Source organism: Mirounga angustirostris, unplaced genomic scaffold (genome assembly GCF_029215605.1).
Source record: "Mirounga angustirostris isolate CCGP_5_RB_7025 unplaced genomic scaffold, mMirAng1.0.hap1 SCAF_14, whole genome shotgun sequence".
Classification (NCBI taxonomy): Eukaryota; Metazoa; Chordata; class Mammalia; order Carnivora; family Phocidae; genus Mirounga; species Mirounga angustirostris.
Window position 1 is genome coordinate 90902154 of NW_026991722.1, and position 16508 is coordinate 90918661.

At 47.3% G+C, this 16508-nt stretch overlaps 1 protein-coding gene across 14 annotated transcripts in view; it reads left to right on the plus strand.

The window, feature by feature from the left end:
- Positions 1-16508, plus strand: part of DEPDC5 (DEP domain containing 5, GATOR1 subcomplex subunit) — a 127570-nt gene that overhangs the window by 85833 nt on the left and 25229 nt on the right. For 9 of the 14 annotated variants that reach the window (XR_010407456.1, XR_010407457.1, XR_010407458.1 and 6 more), the window contains 4 exons: positions 3024-3089; positions 12903-13057; positions 15414-15491; positions 16007-16139. Coding sequence is in view for 9 of the 14 variants with exons in the window: in XM_064578745.1 (XP_064434815.1) it covers positions 3024-3089; positions 12903-13057; positions 15414-15491; positions 16007-16139 (432 nt within the window). In the remaining 5 variants the exon portion in view is untranslated. Of the gene's footprint in view, positions 1-3023; positions 3090-12902; positions 13058-15246; positions 15492-16006; positions 16140-16508 lie in introns of those variants that run through there. The other 5 variants (XM_064578746.1, XM_054510423.2, XM_064578748.1 and 2 more) reach the window with 3 other exon arrangements.

The window sequence follows — 16508 nt, forward strand, 5'->3', positions numbered from 1 at the left end:
GCCATCTGGTTTTCCTTCAGCCACATCTTTGGCTCTCCCAGACAGGAGGTAGAAAGCTGGTGGGGCAGCTCCTATGAGAGCTCACTCTTTGATAAAGAAATTCCTATCAGTCTGCTTAAACTCCTGAGAAATATAGTCAAATGGAAGCATCTCCTGGGGGAAAAGATCAAAACGTGGGGCCTTGGGCCTCTGTATGGAATAGCAAGTACAGTAAAGGGGCCCAAAACTCCATAGGTCAGGCTTTTTGTATCCTTTAAAACCAATAAACTTGGCTCTGTCTACTTATTCAGGGAAATTCAGAATGTGAGATCATTCTGGTATGGGCGTCACGGTGAGCTGACTGTGCATTCTCTTACCTGGTCTCTATCACTAGAAGATGAAGGAGATTCAATAGATGTATTTTATTTTTCAAAACTGTGGCCAACTTTTATACTTGTAGATCTATCTATGGGTTTGTTTATTTCACTTCCTTACCTTGAAAATTTTCTAGTCGTTAAGTATTTTTTAAAAGCATGATTTTTTAAAAATACATAATATTTCATCATATGGATAGACCTTCATTTATATTTTTTGTTAAAAATGTAGATGGTTTTTGATTTTTAAAAAGTTTTGGTAATTATTCCTTAAGTTTTTACAGTTATTCTGCATGGTATCACAATTATAAATAATACTGCAAACTACATCCATGCACATAATTATTTGACCACCTCTCTTATTATTTCTTTGGGATAAATTTATCCCACAAGGATGGAGGGATTAAAATCCGAGAAAGAGGGACGCCTGGGGGGCTCAGTCGTTAAGTGTCTGCCTTCCGCTCAGGTCATGATCCCAGGGTCCTGGGGTCGAGCCCCGTTTCGGGCTCCCTGCTTGGTGGGAAGCCTGCTTCTCCCTCTCCCACTCCCCCTGCTTGTGTTCCCTCTCTCGCTGTGTGTCTCTAGCTGTCAAATAAATAAAAATCTTAAAAAATAAATAAATAAAATAAAATCCGAGAAGGTGTATCAACTGAGACTATAAGCAGCTTATGTATTCTGTAGACCAGAGGTTGGCAAATCTAAATAAACATTTTAGGCTTTGTGAGCCAAGAGGCAAGATCAAGGCTGTATGTAGGCACTTTTTTTTTTTTAAGTGTTAGGTACTTCTATATCCATTTAAATTTTTATTTTATTTTTTTTTAAGATTTTATTTATTTATTTGAGAGAGAGAATGAGAGACAGAGAGCATGAGAGGGAGGAGGGTCAGAGGGAGAAGCAGACACCCCGCCGAGCAGGGAGCCCGATGCGGGACTCGATCCCGGGACTCCAGGATCATGACCTGAGCCGAAGGCAGTCGCTTAACCAACTGAGCCACCCAGGCGCCCCCCATTTAAAATTTTAAAACCCACCCTTAGCTCACAGAGTATAATACACCAGTAGCCTGCAGGCTGTAGTTTGCTCACCCAGCTCTAGGAAGTGACTTTAGGTATAGTCCCAAGGATAGTCTCTGCATAAAGAATGATCTGTCCGGCAAGAAAGAATCTTTTCACATGTACATAAATCTCAGCAGCATTAGCCCCTCTGCTTCTGTATGTTGCAGCAGAGAAGGGACACAGATGAGAATGCATAGGCACCCTGCGTGCTGCCCACTAGCTGTTACCCATACTTACTGCCATCTTTGAGGATGAGAACCAGTGTCTGGGACAGGCCTGAGAGTAGGAAACTTATAGAACCACAAGCATTAAGGTTAAAATGCACCAATGGCCAAATATTAGATGGCCGTTTAGAACATTCTTCTCATTTTCCAACTGAATGCTAAAATCCACCTGGATGGTTATCATTTGTGGCAGATGTAGATCCCCAGATGGTCAAAGGGAAGCGAAGATGTTTTGAGGTGGTCAAAGGGAAGGCCTCTAGGTGACACACTCAGAAATGCCAACAGTGTTTCCAGTTAGCATCTTGTGTTAGGGTGCGGAGAGTGGTCCCTGAAATTGCATCTCCATAGCCACGCGTGTCCATGGTTTGTTAGTTGAGTTCAAAGTGGTTGATGGGAAATGGCAGCAGTATTGATAAAATGGACCCCTGCATAGTTCAGTGATTCTACTTTGAGAATTGAAGAAAAGTTGTAAGAAAGCCGACCTTCAGACTTACCAAGTGCCATTTCCAAATTTCAGTGATAAAATTTAACTAAAAAGTAAAAATATTTGGAAGGGACAAGAGGACACTTCTTGACTTTAAGAAAGATGAAAGGAGGGGTCTTTGGGAAAGTCCTCTATGTCATTTTTGTTTCAAATACAGGGCAGCCTGGACCCCACAAGACTAGGGTTCGGAGGGGAAGGCCGCTTCAGAACTCTCCCACCTCCCCACCCCCACCTAATGAATGCATATGTTTCTGACACTATATATGTCTCAACTCCTTGGTTATTTTGTTACACAAACCAGTGGAGGAGAAGGTATTGCTGCTTCTGGATCCCAACTTTTCCTGCTGTTGAATCCTCTTCTCCCATCTGGCTGCCATGTTTATTAACTGAAAACCTCAAACCTCTGTATGTCTCCAAGAGGGCTGCTGGTCACCCAGCCAGGCGGGAGGCCAGGAAGCAACCCCTGAAGGCTTTCCCCCACCATTCCCACCAAGCAGCTCTGTGGCCTTTTCCTCTCCCTTGACATAGGTCTGAAGAAAGTTCAGAGCTATGTGGGAGGGTGCGACATCCAAGCCAGGCTCTGATGAGACCTGAGGGAGCTTGGACGCACCTTCTGTCCCTGTGCTTGCTCCCACACAGATGGGACATTCTGCCCAGGAAGGTGTGAGTTCCCGCTAATGCTTTGCATTTGGATATGGTCCTTCTGGGTGGATCTCTCTCTCTCTCTCTGTTTCCCCTCCATTCCCCTCACGTGCCCTTGTTTCTCTCCTTCCCTCCTTGTTTTTATTTTTATTTTTTTCTTTCGCCACCCCCCCCCACCCCACCCCCGACGGCTCACCACGGGTCCACACTCACCCCTTCACTCCCTCGCATTCGCTGCTGCTGCTGCTTCCTCCTCCTCTGACTTCAGGACGGGGCCTTCTTTATGGAGTTTGTCCGCAGCCCGCGCACAGCGTCGTCCGCCTTCTACCCACAGGTCAGTCAAACTCCGAGGGCTCTGCAGCCTGGGCATGCCTGTCCCATCAGCAGAGGCCTTCTGTTCGGCTCTGAACACATGGAAGTGGGCTGAAACTGAGTTTGAAGGGCAGCTGAAATTGAATTCGGTCTCAGAGGTGTGCAGTCCCTTCCGCGGGGTCGGCGGCGGCAAAGGGGGTTGCAAATGGTTAAAGCAGGAGAGCAGTAATCAGCATTGACGCTCGTGTGTCCCAAGTCTGCCTGTCTGTTCCGTGTGGTTGCCACTGAGTCTCTGCCACATCAGCAGCATCTTCCCTTTTAGATGTTTTGTCCATATAATATAAGCAACGTAAAATATGCTTTCTTAAGAACTGAATACTTTTTTCCTCCAAGTACACCCTGATAAATTCATAGCAGTGTGGCAGGAAGTGGTGGAGAAACAGCAAACATTTATTAATAGGCATACGCTCCGTCATAGGCTAGTGGTGGATGAACCTGGGCAGCTCACCTCGCCTCTGGACTTCCCTTAACTCATTTGTCAAATAAAGGGTTTAGACCAGACCTCCATAGGCCTTCCAAGACTAAACAGTCTTCAGTTGCTCTGTGCCAAGCACGTAGTATTCTCTCATTTCATCCTCACTACATGGCCTGTGAGTTAATTTATCCTAAGTTGATACATGGAGAAATTGGGGGACAAAGACGTTGTGCTTTACACAGTACAGGATAGAGCTGGGATTTAAATCCAGGACCAACAGGCTTGACTTGTGACCCCTGCTCTGTAATTGGCTTTAGTAATTACTGTTCTGACAGGTCCTAGGGGAAGAGAAACTGGACTCTCTGCCCTTTATCGAGGCCCCTAAGTATATGAAATCGACTTAGTTACAGAGATTTGAAAGAGTTGAGAGGGTTTATGGAGGAACAGGTGGACTAAGGAGGACAGGACTTGGGAGGTTCAAGGGCAAAGGTTAAGGGATCCCTATTTGGTGAAAGTCAGAAAGCCAACATTGAGTCCTTACTCCGTTGGCTACTTTGCAAAGGGCTTTGCACACACAGTCTTCGCAACAGTCTATGAGGTGTAGATGTTATCACGCCATTTTCCAGATAAAGAAACTGAGGTTTAATACATTATCTGGTCAAAGGCACACAAGTTGTGAGTGGCTGAGCCCCTGCACCATTTAGCACACTGTGCCTGGAGGGAAAGGGGGTAGTGAGCATTGGAGTCTTCCCTTTCTTAAGAGGTCGGATGGTGCTGTGCCTGTCTGTGCAGGTCTTCAGAGGTCTGTGCTTGCCTTTTCCCAGTGAGCTGTGTGACCCTGGCCAAATCCTGATTGGGATCTGAGTTCTAATCAAGAATCTCTGATCTCTGAGTGTGGGAGGCACGCTGCATTTTTGGTGTAAATCAAACTCAGGGTGGAGTTATTAACCTTTTACTTTCTAACAAGAGACTCTGGTGAAAAGTTTTGGACTTGGGTTAGAATTTAACATAAGAAAAATCAGCAGAGCCAGAAGAGAATTATTTTATAAGTCCCGCAATAATGTAGCAGTCCCCACAGCTTCACATGGTGGAATTCCAGATGGAACAAAAATGACAAGTTCCCACAGTTGGAAATCACATATAAAAATGAGCTGTTGGGAGAGGCACGTGAATAAAGTTTATATGACCGACCAAGTGTGTTGTTAAGCTTACACATAAATCAAAAAATTGTCTCTGCTCATATATAGTGAGGGATCCTCTATACTGATACAAATGAAATTGTGCTTGATTTGTTTTTGTTTGTTTTATTTATTATTGTTGTGTTAAAATATACGTAACATGGAATTTGCTGTGTTTGTTTTCTAACACGGTGCGTGGAGAGGGGCACTGAAGTCAGAGGGCTCCCTTCAGGTTTCGTCTTCAGCACTGTACCAGGGAGCTGCTTTAGGCATGTGAATTAACCTCCTGAACCTCAGTTTCCTCATTTGAAGGAAATAAAAATATCTTCTTTGTAGTGTAGTTTTGAGAATTAGAAAGAATATGCATTTCTCAACAGACTTCAAGGGAATGAAATCCTATAAAGCATTTTTCTGTGCACCAAGCAGTTAAGTAACAGGTCAAGGACAACTAGATAACTAGAAAAGCCCCACGTATTTGGAAACTAGGTAACACACTTCTAATAATGCCTGAGGCAGAAACAATATTGCATGTTGCATGGGATGTGGTGGCCAGATACTGGCTGGGATTAGGATAGGATTCCTACGGTGCCAGGTTTCTGTGTCCATTTCAGACAGCTGCTTATTAGAGACTACTCCCCCATTCCTGCAGCCCCTGCTCTCCATCCTAATTCCCAGACCAGGAAGTACGAAGAGTGGGTCATGAGCTCCTTAAGAGAATGGTGCTACATGTTAAAAGACTGTCAGTAGGGGCACCTGGGTGGCTCAGTTGGTTGGGCATCTGCCTTTGGCTTGGGTCATGATCCTGGGGTCCTGGGATCGAGCCCCACGTTGGGCTCTCTGCTCGGCAGGGAGCCTGCTTCTCCCTCTCCCTCTGCCTGCCACTCTCTCTTTCTCTGTCAAGTAAGTAGATTAAAAAAAAAAAAATTCTTTAAAAAAAAAAAAAAAAGACTGTCAGTGTGGAGGCTCTGGCGTCAGACTGGTTGTGAGCCTTTTGGCAGCTATACTAACCTCCCTGAACCTCAGGTTTCTCATCTGCAGAATAGGACTAATTGTGTTTTCTTTGTAGGATTTCTGTGAGAGGGAACTGAGATGAAGCATCTGTGTGGTTAGCTCAGACCCTGGCACGTAGTAAATTCCCCATACATGTATCTATGTGTGGGAGAGGGGAGGGAAGACAGGGGCTGGGGGTACCAGGTAGTGAACCAGCTTGATTGGGCCAGTCAGCTATTTTCCCTGAGTGTGTGCGTGTGTAAAAATGTGCTGGGCCTGGGTGACCTCTCCTATGCCTTTTATCTCTGAAATTCTGGCGTGACCCTGTTGGACCTCATAAAAGTAAGTCCTGCAGCTCTGACTGAGTCGCCAGGGTGTTGCCTGTGATTTTTGCCCTTCACAATAGCTCTCTGCTCAGAAGGGGTTCCTTGTGGCCAAGGGGGAGGAGGGCATCACCTAGACTCTGACACTGCTCACGGTAGGAAGTGCCTGTAAAATTAAAACAGACAGCTGTGCGCAGAGGGTTCCAGGGAACAGGGCCGTGCACCAGTCTTGGAAAATAGGTTCCTTGTGCCACCAGTTCATCATTCTAATGATAATGAACACGTCACTCTGTCTGATAACTGGAACAGAACGACACAGTTCTCTCTGTGCCCTGCTCTCTGGAAATCAATTTTTATCATCACAAACTTGACACAAGAATTTGGAGGGCATGAGAAGACCTTGGTAATGAGATTTTCCTCAGAAGTCAGCCTGATATCTTTAGTCTGTAGTTTGGAGCCTGAAGGAATATCACAGTCAAGCGGAACAGGCTCCTGCCACCTGAGGCCTGAGCTGATGTTAGGTTCTCTTTCCTCCCCCATCCCCTGACCCCCAGCCAGTTACTCTCACAAGCAGGCGTGGGTCTCAGGGGCTCAGTCCAGCAAGAACTCACCTGCTTCTCTCTTTCACTTCCATCACCACCGCCCCACCCCCAGTCCCTATGACCATTTCTCACCCTGGTCCTGAAGGAGCCTCCAGCATGGTCTCCTTGCTTCCATCCTGGCCCTTGGCAGTCTGTTTCCCAGCCTGCGTCCAGGGTTTACCTTTCCACGGTGTATTAGCTTGGACGGCTGTAACAGAACACCATAGACTAGGGGCTTAAGCAGCGCATTGGCTTCTTATAGTTCTGGAGGCTGAAAAGTCCAAGATCAAGGTGCTGATACATTCACTTCCTAGTGAGGGCCCTCTTCTGGCTTGCAGAGGGCCACCTTCTCCTATGTCTTCAGGTGGCAGACAGAGCGAGCTCTGGTCTCTCCTCTTATGATTAATCCCATCATGGCTTTACCCCCATGGCCCCATCTAAACCTAATCAGTTCCCAAAGGCCCCACCCCCAAATATAATCACTTACGGATTAGGGCTTCAACATATGAATTTTGGGGGTACACATTCAGTCTACCCTTTCTTTCCTTTAGGATAAAGGCCAAAATCCTTATGATGGCCTGGAAGGGCCTGCATGATCAAGGCCCTCCCTCCCTTTCCAGCCTCATCTTCTGTCATCCTCTTCCTCACTCTTGGACTCTAGTGACAGGAGCCTTTCTCCACACTGCTCTAGGCACCAGGTTTCCTGCCACAGTGCCTTGGCACACAGTATTCTCTCTGTGCCTGGTTAACTCCTAGCCATCTAGTCAAATCCTACGTCTTAGATTCACATAGCTCCGGTGCGCCTCCTTTCCGCTCTTCTCCCAGTTCTACCTCTGTGTTTGTATGACTGGGATTTGATTAGTGCCCAACTTCATGAGACCGTAAGCCTGTAAGCACCCATAGGGCGGCTGCCATGTCTGTGTTGCTCCCTGTTGATTCTTCAGCACCTAGCCTGGCATTTAGGAGTGGCTCAGTAAGTGCTGTCTTGGACATACTGATGGGGGAGATAGACACAAAAAATGTTTATTTAAACAATGGAACAAGAACAAAAAAAGTGGAACCCTTTTTTTTCCTGGTGGATAAATTACACCAAACCCCGAACTATCACCCAACAAACAGAACCATTCTGGCTTAAGTATGTGGGAGATTGGAGAAGGGTCCCAGCCCCCAGCAGGGGCACCCTGTGATGGCCCCAGCAATGTACCGCAGGCCCCCAGGCTTTTGCAGAGTGCACTTCGAAGCCACGGCTGTTAGGGCCGCAGTTTTCTGCATGCTCGTGGGAGCCCTGGGAAGTCAGAGTCACTGACCGAAGTGGACTTTTTACCCTTTGATCTGTTTTCTCTCTTTGGAGACATGGAGTGAACAAAAAGCTCATGTCCCCGGGGGCTCAGTTCCCCCCACCCCCGGAGGACCTTAGGGTCATATTAATCAACTGTTACCCTCTTCTAAACCCTCCCCCGTCAGTCAGGTTCTTATCAGAAATCTATGTGCAAGACTTTGGCCAGGAGCACAGTTTTACCTGCAGGACATTCATTTCATTCCCAGCTCCTGAAAACATGTTCAGCCTTGCTGTGCATTTTTAATTTTTGAAGTGGTTGGAAATATTTAAAAATCAGGAGGTTTCATACAGAAACCAGGTTTCTGTCTTGTATTATAAAATAAGCTAGACATGGGGCCTGGCTTCCTTCCCGGCAACAGTCACAGGGCCTTGGAGCAGCCCGTGGCCTTTCCTTTTCTTTTCCTTTCCTTTTTTTAATAGCCAGCTGTGCCAATATAGATCTACGGTCCCTATCATATTTTTGTTTGCCACCTTTGCTCTAGAGCAGTGTTGTCCAATAGAACTTTCCGCCCTGATGGAAATGTTCTGTATCTGTGCTATCCAACACAGATGGCTAGTCACACATGACTAGTGAGCGTTTGACAAGAGGCGGGTGCAACTGAGGAACTGAATTTTACATTTTATTTTAATTAATTTATATTTGAACAGCCACATATAGCTAGTAGCTACTGTATTGCATGGAACAGGTCTAGACATTTAAAATGTTATCATCGAGGGCGCCTGGGTGGCTCAGTCGTTAAGCGTCTGCCTTCAGCTCAGGTCATGATCCCAGGGTCCTGGGATCGAGCCCCACATCGGGCTCCCTGCTCGGCGGGAGGCCTGCTTCTCCCTCTCCCACTCCCCCTGCTTGTGTTCCTGCTCTCGCTGACTCTCTCTCGTCAAATAAATAAATAAAATCTTAAAAAAAAAAAAATGTTATCATCGAGGTACTTATTGAGAATCTAGAATGTCACATTTTTCCTACCCTTGTTTACTCTTTTTCTCGCTTTTTCTATCATTGTTCACTGGATTTTCTCATGTATTTATTTTATCTTATTATATGTCTATTTATTGATAATCTCTTTCTTTTTTTTAGAGTGGTGCTGAGATATGAAAATATAAATAACCACTCAGAATCAGAGGCTGGGATGGACATATAGAAGAGGGAGGCTGTACCTGTGAAGAAAATGTGGTTCAATTGAGATCAGAAATCCTGAGCTCCTCCTGGGCATAGAGCTGTCCTAATATGGACATTCCTTGTCTAATGTCTGTTTTTCCTTCCCACTCCCAGATGGCAAACTCCATGAGGGCAGCGGGGAGAGGTTTGATTGGAAGGATATTCTGTCCTTCCCTGATATTACAAACCTTGGGAAACCTGGCTATGGAACTGGGAGTTATTCCCGAGCTCTCTGAATATGAGATTCTGTCACGGGTCCCTTTATAATGCCACTAAATGCCCTAAAGGAGCCAGGTGAGGGGAAAGCCCATTTTGTCTCCTGGTAAGACATAGCAGTATGTTATGTCTACCCACCCTCAAGGTACAGTTAGAGTGCTGGGCTGGCAGATCTGGCAGCTTCCTGGTGGCTGACGGTCCTCCAGCATAAGAAAGTGGGGCTCTGACAGGCACACAAGTTGGAGGGTCCTTGGGGGTGCCTGTTGTGGATGGTGCTAACCTCTAAGACATCCCTGGTGGAGCTCCATCCCTCATCTTCTCCCATGGCTTTGGGCATGTGGGAAAGGGGAAGGAGACAGGGGATTGGTGTTGCTGATGAGGGTTTGTTTGTTTAGTTAACTAAATCCCTGATTTTATTTGGGTTTCACCAGGTTTTCTATTAATGTCCTTTTTCTGTTCCAGTCTCCAATCCAGGGGTACCAAGTTGCATTTAGTTTTCATGTCTCCCCAGTGTCCTCTGGTCTGTGACAGTTTCTCAGTCTTTCCTTGTTTTTTAATGACATAGAGAGTCTTGAGGAGCCCTGGCTAGATATCCTGCAAAATGCTTCTGATTCTGGGCTGGTTTGATGTTTTTCTCATGGTGGAGTTATAGGTTCTTGACAAGAATACCTCAGCGGTGAAGTATGCTTCTCATCACATCATACCAGGGGGTACATGGGATCCACACATCACTGGTCACAGGAACCTTCATCACTTAGTAATGTAGTATTTGTCAGCTGTCTCCATTATGAAGTTACTATTTTTCCCTTTTTATACTCTGTTCTTTGGAAGCAAGTCCCTAACTGTAGCCTACTCAAAAGAGGACAGAGAGATTCAACTGCAGCTCCTGGAGGTGGGGGTGTCTACGCAAGTTACATGGAGTCCCTCTGTAAGGAGGATTTGGGACAAGGTTCTTAAAATGGAGTTGCCTCTGGGGTGTCTGGCTGGCTCAGTTGGTGGAGCATGTGACTCTTGATCTCCGGGCTGTGAGTTTGAGCCCCACTTTGGGTGTAGGGATTACTTTAAAATAAATTTTTTTTTTTTTTAATGGAGTTACATCCAACACCAAGCACCTCCCTCTATTTGCCTTTTCTAGGCCTCTGCGCAAAGACTGCCCTTCTGTCTATCCAGCTTTCCTTGGCTTTCTGTTTATTCCAGAAAGTTACTTCAGGTGCATTAAAAAGTAAAGGCAACCTCCAGAATAAAATGTGACTAAATGGGGAAATATAGGAAAAGAAAAACATAAGATAGGACGTCATCTGAGGTCTTATAAATTATCTAGAGTTTTGTGCTAAATTCAGTCCTGAACTCTCTGGGAGCCAAAGAAAAGTGGGAAATATCTATTCCAGGATTCAGAGTGGTCATGAGATAAAGGCAAACCATTTGCTCAGGGGAAGCATAACCTTTCATGGTATTAAGATCTAAGCAGCCTCTTGAAAGATGGACATCATATGATATAGTACAGGCGGTCAGGAAGCTATGGGGCAAATCTGACCTACCATCTGCTTTTATAAATAATTCTTACCGGAACAGAGCCACGCCCATTCATTTACATTGTCTGGCTGCCTCTGTCCTTCATGCTGAGTTGAGTAGTTTCAACAGGGCCATCTAGCCCACAAAGCCTAAAATAATTTGCTCTCTGCTCCTTTACAAAAAATGTTTGCCAATTTCTGATTCAGAGGATAACTCCTGAACCACATTCCTGCTAAAATAAAGCTGTAGGAATCATGTAAATTTCTGGCAGTTTAGGCTGGTGGGGCAGTTCTCAGGTGCTGTAGATGAGAGTTAACCCCACTGTAGGGGTCTGGAAGGTAGCACCTAAGAGCTGGGTCTAGCGCCCCTCAGTTAGCTTCTTCTCATTTAATTTTATGGTAAAGTACCTGTTTCTAAGTCTTGCTGGTTAGAGGCAGATGGTGATTGGTAATTGCAAGCTGCTTCTTGCCGCATTTCTCTGTGTATTTATGGTGCTAGCAAAGTCTGTGTGGTCTTTTTGCAAATCATTGAGCCTGATGTAGGAGAATGGTTCTTTAAGAACTGGGGGCAACTTTGTGTCCCAGGGCACATTTGGTTGTATCTGGAGGTATTTTTAATTGTCACAGCTGGGAATAGGGGGTGGTGATGGGGGGCTGGTGTTATCAGCATCTAGTAGGTGAAAGCCAGCGATGCTGCTCAACATCTTATAAGGCACAGGACAGCGCCCCCCTCCCCCCGACTCATCTAGCCCCTAATGGCAGTGTTGCCAAGGTTGGGACACCCCATTTTAGAAGGAGTGACTTTTACAACATCCAACAAAAGATTTGGTAATAGAAGGCTCCATTCGGAAGTACTTAAGAACCAACCCCATGTAAGAGGGACTAAGAGTAAGATTTTTCCTGGAGTGCTCTGAAAGGCTTGCTAGTCTCCAGATATCTGCTGTGAGGTACAGTACGGCCCTTCTAGGTGAACAGGTCATAGTCCTGTGCTCCAAGACGTTTAAAGGGAATGAGACCGATACAATATTACATGAAGCAAAATTTGGCACCTGCCAGGAGGGGGTTATAGAGATCCAAAGTAGAGAGTGAGAGAGATGGTTTTCCTTTGGGAGCTGGGGTGGAGTCAGAAGACATTTTATGAAGGGAGCAGCATTTGAAATTGCCCTCAAGACTGATGGGTTTTTAGCCTGTGGTTGAAGGGAAGGGCACCTCAGGTCGGCGGAACACACAGATGGGATTAAACACACGGGGTCTCATTTGGCTGGAAATGTGTATGTGGGTGAGTGGCGGGCCGTGCAGGGCCATCACAGGTCAGGCTGTTTGTGTTGGACCCACAAGGCTCTGCAAGTTTGGTAGCTCATGGGGAGACCTGAAAGATTTCAGAGTCACGGAGTGATGGGATTAGAGCTGGGTTTTTTTAGCAGGATGAAAATGGAGGTGGCTGGCAGGTAAGGTCTTCGGGGGTAGAGGCTGCAGTCGGGGGAGTCGGGTGGGAGACTGTTACAGCCTCCCCTGGGAGAACAGGCGTGACTTGGACATACATTTGAGTCGGCAGAGGTGAGCGAGGCCACAGGACTAGGCCTCTCTTTAGACGTGAAGCTGGAGAAGGAAGGGAGCTATCAGATGCCTCTGAGGATTGAGCCTGGGCACTTAGCAGACAGACACAGGAAAGGAGGGTTGGGGTGGCAAAGGGTAAGCCATGGTGAGGGAGGGCACTTGCTGGGATATTCACCCATTTGTCTCTAATTGTGTTCTCTCTCTCCCGCTTCTCAGTCTCACAGGAATGCTTCTGCCTTCCTTACTATTTCTGTGGAGATTTTTCTTTAGTGTAAATCTGTGGTTTGAGTCAGGTGCTGGAGCCATTTCTTTGGTTCTGGGGATTCACTGTGAACGACGGTTTCCTATCAGCCGTGGTGTGGGGTGCAGGAATTCATGAGCCTGGGCTGGACCCCTTTAGCTCTTCCACCAGGGACCACTGGGGACTGGGAAGGAGAGAGGAATGGGAAGGATCACGTGTATAAATAGCCTTAAACAATTTTTTTTGTTCATTTTCAAATCCCCTACAGGTGTCTGTGGACCAGACGGCCACCCCAGTGTTGGACAGCACCAGTTTGGGGGTAAGCACAAGCCAATCTGTGGATAGAGGCAACAGCCAGGCCTTTGGGAACTCCCAGAACTCAGGGGAACAGAGCTTCCCCTCTGCAAACTCCGGTGACAGCAGGTGAGATTCAGAATGACCGAACTTATGCTTCTGGGCACTGGGGATGGTCTGGCCTCAAAGGCTGTGGAGCCTGGGAGTCCAGAGTCCCAGACCCACGTTCTGACTCAGCCATGAGTTTTACCTGGAAGCCCGGGGCACTCAGGTCTTAGCAGCACCTATTTGATGGGGCTCAGGATCTGTGCCCTGCCTGCCTTACCGGACAGCTAACAGGTGCCCACAGAGACACAGGAAAGTGTCAGACATTGTGCAGGAGTGGGCTTTGGGAAAGGGGCCAGGACCCAGTCTGTCCTGTTGAGTCTGGCACCCAGCATGACACCTGGTGCGTGACTGCGGACGTCAGTATCGACAGCTTGAGGAAATGAATGAGCAGCAGGTTGTACCCGACCACAGCTGTCCTTTTCCTATTCCTGAGTATTCAGAGGAAAAAGAAGCTGCTTGGACCTCATTTACTTGAGAAAGAGCCCCAGCTTTTAATGTGATTCGTCACATCTGAAAAACTTTTTTTTTTTTTTTTAAAGATTTTATTTATTTATTTGAGAGAGAGAGAATGAGAGACAGAGAGCATGAGAGGGAGGAGGGTCAGAGGGAGAAGCAGACTCCCCGCTGAGCAGGGAGCCTGATACGGGACTCGATCCCGGGACTCCAGGATCATGACCTAAGCCAAAGGCAGTCGCTTAACCAACTGAGCCACCCAGGCGCCCCTGAAAAACTTCTTTTTGATTTCCTTCCCAGCTGTGTTAGCCTTACAATGTTCTGCCCAGTCTGTTCTGGTTGCCTCACTGTCCTGCTGACTGACCAGTCCTTGGCGAAACGGTCTCAGATGTGACTTCTACATGCCTTCATCTCAGAGCGGAAGGCCTCCGTGGCAGCTCACCTGGCTGGCCCCAGCCAGCAGCCACCCACTTTCCTTTCTGTCCCTTGGTCTGCCGGTTTTACCTGCATCTGGTGCAGGGCACCTGACTCCCTCTGGCCAGGAGGGATGAGGATCACTTCATAGGCAGCAGACAGCCTGGACTTCTCTAGTCTCTTTTGTCCCCCAGGCCCGTATCCCTGTCAAGCCCGGCTGTGAGTTTTGGCTCTGGACGTGGAGATTGGAAGGCCTGCCTAGGGAGGGAGTGCATTTCTCTGCTTCCTCATTGAGCAGCAGGTTTTGTTCTGCTTTTGGAAGAAAAGAGAAACTGGGGATTCTTAGGCTGGAGATGAGAAGACCAAAAATGACACAAATCAGGACCAATGACGAAAATGACAAAGAACAGGTCCCATTTTGTGATAAAGAACTGATCAGCAGTTGGTACTGCCCCTTGGGAAATGGGCTGCGTAGAGGAGCTAAGTTCTCTGCCATTGAAGACGTTCGTGCAGACGGGACAGCCTCTTGTTCAGACTCTTGTAGTGGGGACGCAGGCATTAGAAAGAAGTTCTCTTTGTTGCGGGGGGGGGGGGGGTCTTCACAGGCTTTTTTAAACCTGAGATTCGGAAATGCTCCACTGAGTCCTGGACCCTCCAAATAGGAAGAGGGGGCTGAGACTGAGGAAAGGGAGAGGTTTTATGGACTTGAGGAGCTTCTGGAATAAGCCCCAGGTTTGGTATGGTGGGCTGCTAGGAGTGTCCCATGCCCAGTGATCTGGGCTCAGCTGCTGAGTATTACGCATGTTTAAAGGTACTGCCAGACCACTGAGGAAGAACTCAGGCGGAAGAAAGATCTGGGCTCTGGAAACAGGCAGATCTGGATTCAAACCCGAACCCTAACACCTCCCAGCTCTTCAACCTTCACCTGCACCTTTAACGTCTCAGAGTTTCAAAAAGTTGACATTGTTGTTATTGTTCAGTATTGTTTACCATTTGGGGCTTTGTGGGTATCAGCTCTACACACAGCCTCACAACACCCCCGAGAGATAGGAATAATATCATCCCCGTCTTCAGATGAGGAAACTAGAGTCCCTCCGGCTGACAAGTGATGATACTGGAATTCTGCCTCCCCTGCTCTTACCAGGTTACCTAGCATTCTCTGGTGAGGTTAAATGGTGGGGAAAGCCTTGGGGGTAAAACCAGAGCTGTGCAGGGAGATCTCTTAGAAGTGGTTGAGGTGTTATTAGAAGGGGAGATGCCTGTTAAGGGAAGCAAGTTTGGACACAAAACCACTTTGATTCTTTTTTTTTTTTTTTATCTTAACGTGGACGCTTTGGAAGTAGGAAACCCCCCATGAGATGGCCCTAGGATGTAGGTGCCCAGGATTTGCTTGAACGCCGTCAGTATCAACGTCATCCTTGGCCTCTGGCTCTGTAAGAAGTAGGGAGAGTGGTCCCTGAGGTTCGTGCTCTTACCCCCTTGCTTTGCTGACTGGACACTCTGTTTACAGCTCTCAGCAGCCGGCAGCAAGCTCCTTAACCTCATCCTCCACCCTGACAGAGATCCTAGAAGCCATGAAACACCCCTCGTAAGTGGTTCGTCACATGTAGGAGTGTAAGGGCGGGAGGATCTCACAGCCCTGAGCCACAGTGACGCTCAGATGCTCAGACAGTGTGATTTGGTGGATTCATAGCTGGCTGTATTGTTCACCAGCTGTGAGACCCAGCATAAGTTACTTGACCTCTCTGAGCCTTTATTACCTTGTTTGTAAAATGGGATACTTGTGGTTAAGTCGCAGGTTTGGCCTAAGGATTAAATGAAATAATTATGTAAATTACCTAGTATAATGCTTGACAGCTAAAGGTAATTCTCTTAAGTGTCAGATCCTTCTTCCTTCCTCTTCTCCTTTCCCCCCATAACACCTCCTTTTGTCCTGTCTTGCAGATTTCTGTGGGTTTAGGAATAGTGTAGAGAAATTGTACTGTGCGGAGCCTTCAGATATTAAATGCTCTAGTGGGAGTCCCTCCTTTTTCATGTTCTCTTTCTGCTTGTTGCCACCGTGCACACATAACCCTGCTCCGTGCCCGCCACGTTGCAATTCAGGACAGGAGTCCAGCTGCTCTCGGAACAGAAGGGCCTCTCGCCATGCTGCTTCATCAGTGCGGAGGTGGTGCACTGGCTGGTGAACAACGTGGAGGGCGTCCAGACGCAGGCGATGGCTATCGACATCATGCAGGTGAGACAGCGCGGGCAGGGCCCGTGGGACCGTCCGCTCAGAGCCCCCGTGAAACCAGAGCCCGTCTCTGAAGCAGCTGTCTTTCTAGTAATGAGACCTGCCGGTTTTGGTGAGGCTCTGCTTTTAGTAAGTGTGAGGCCTGTCTGCAGTCGATGAACACGCAGGTCTTGATTTGAAAGACACTATACCTTCCTTGACTTAAAAACCCGGCAGAATGTCGCATCAGAACTGAAGCTTTCTGGAGGGAGTCCACCCTCTTAAACCTTGGAGGAGTCTGTAAGATTTTCAGGGATTGCCTTCCCTCTGACCTCCAGCCCCCATCTCCCTCTGGTCAACTCCCAAGCTTCTGCCGCAGGGACTTTCTGGCAC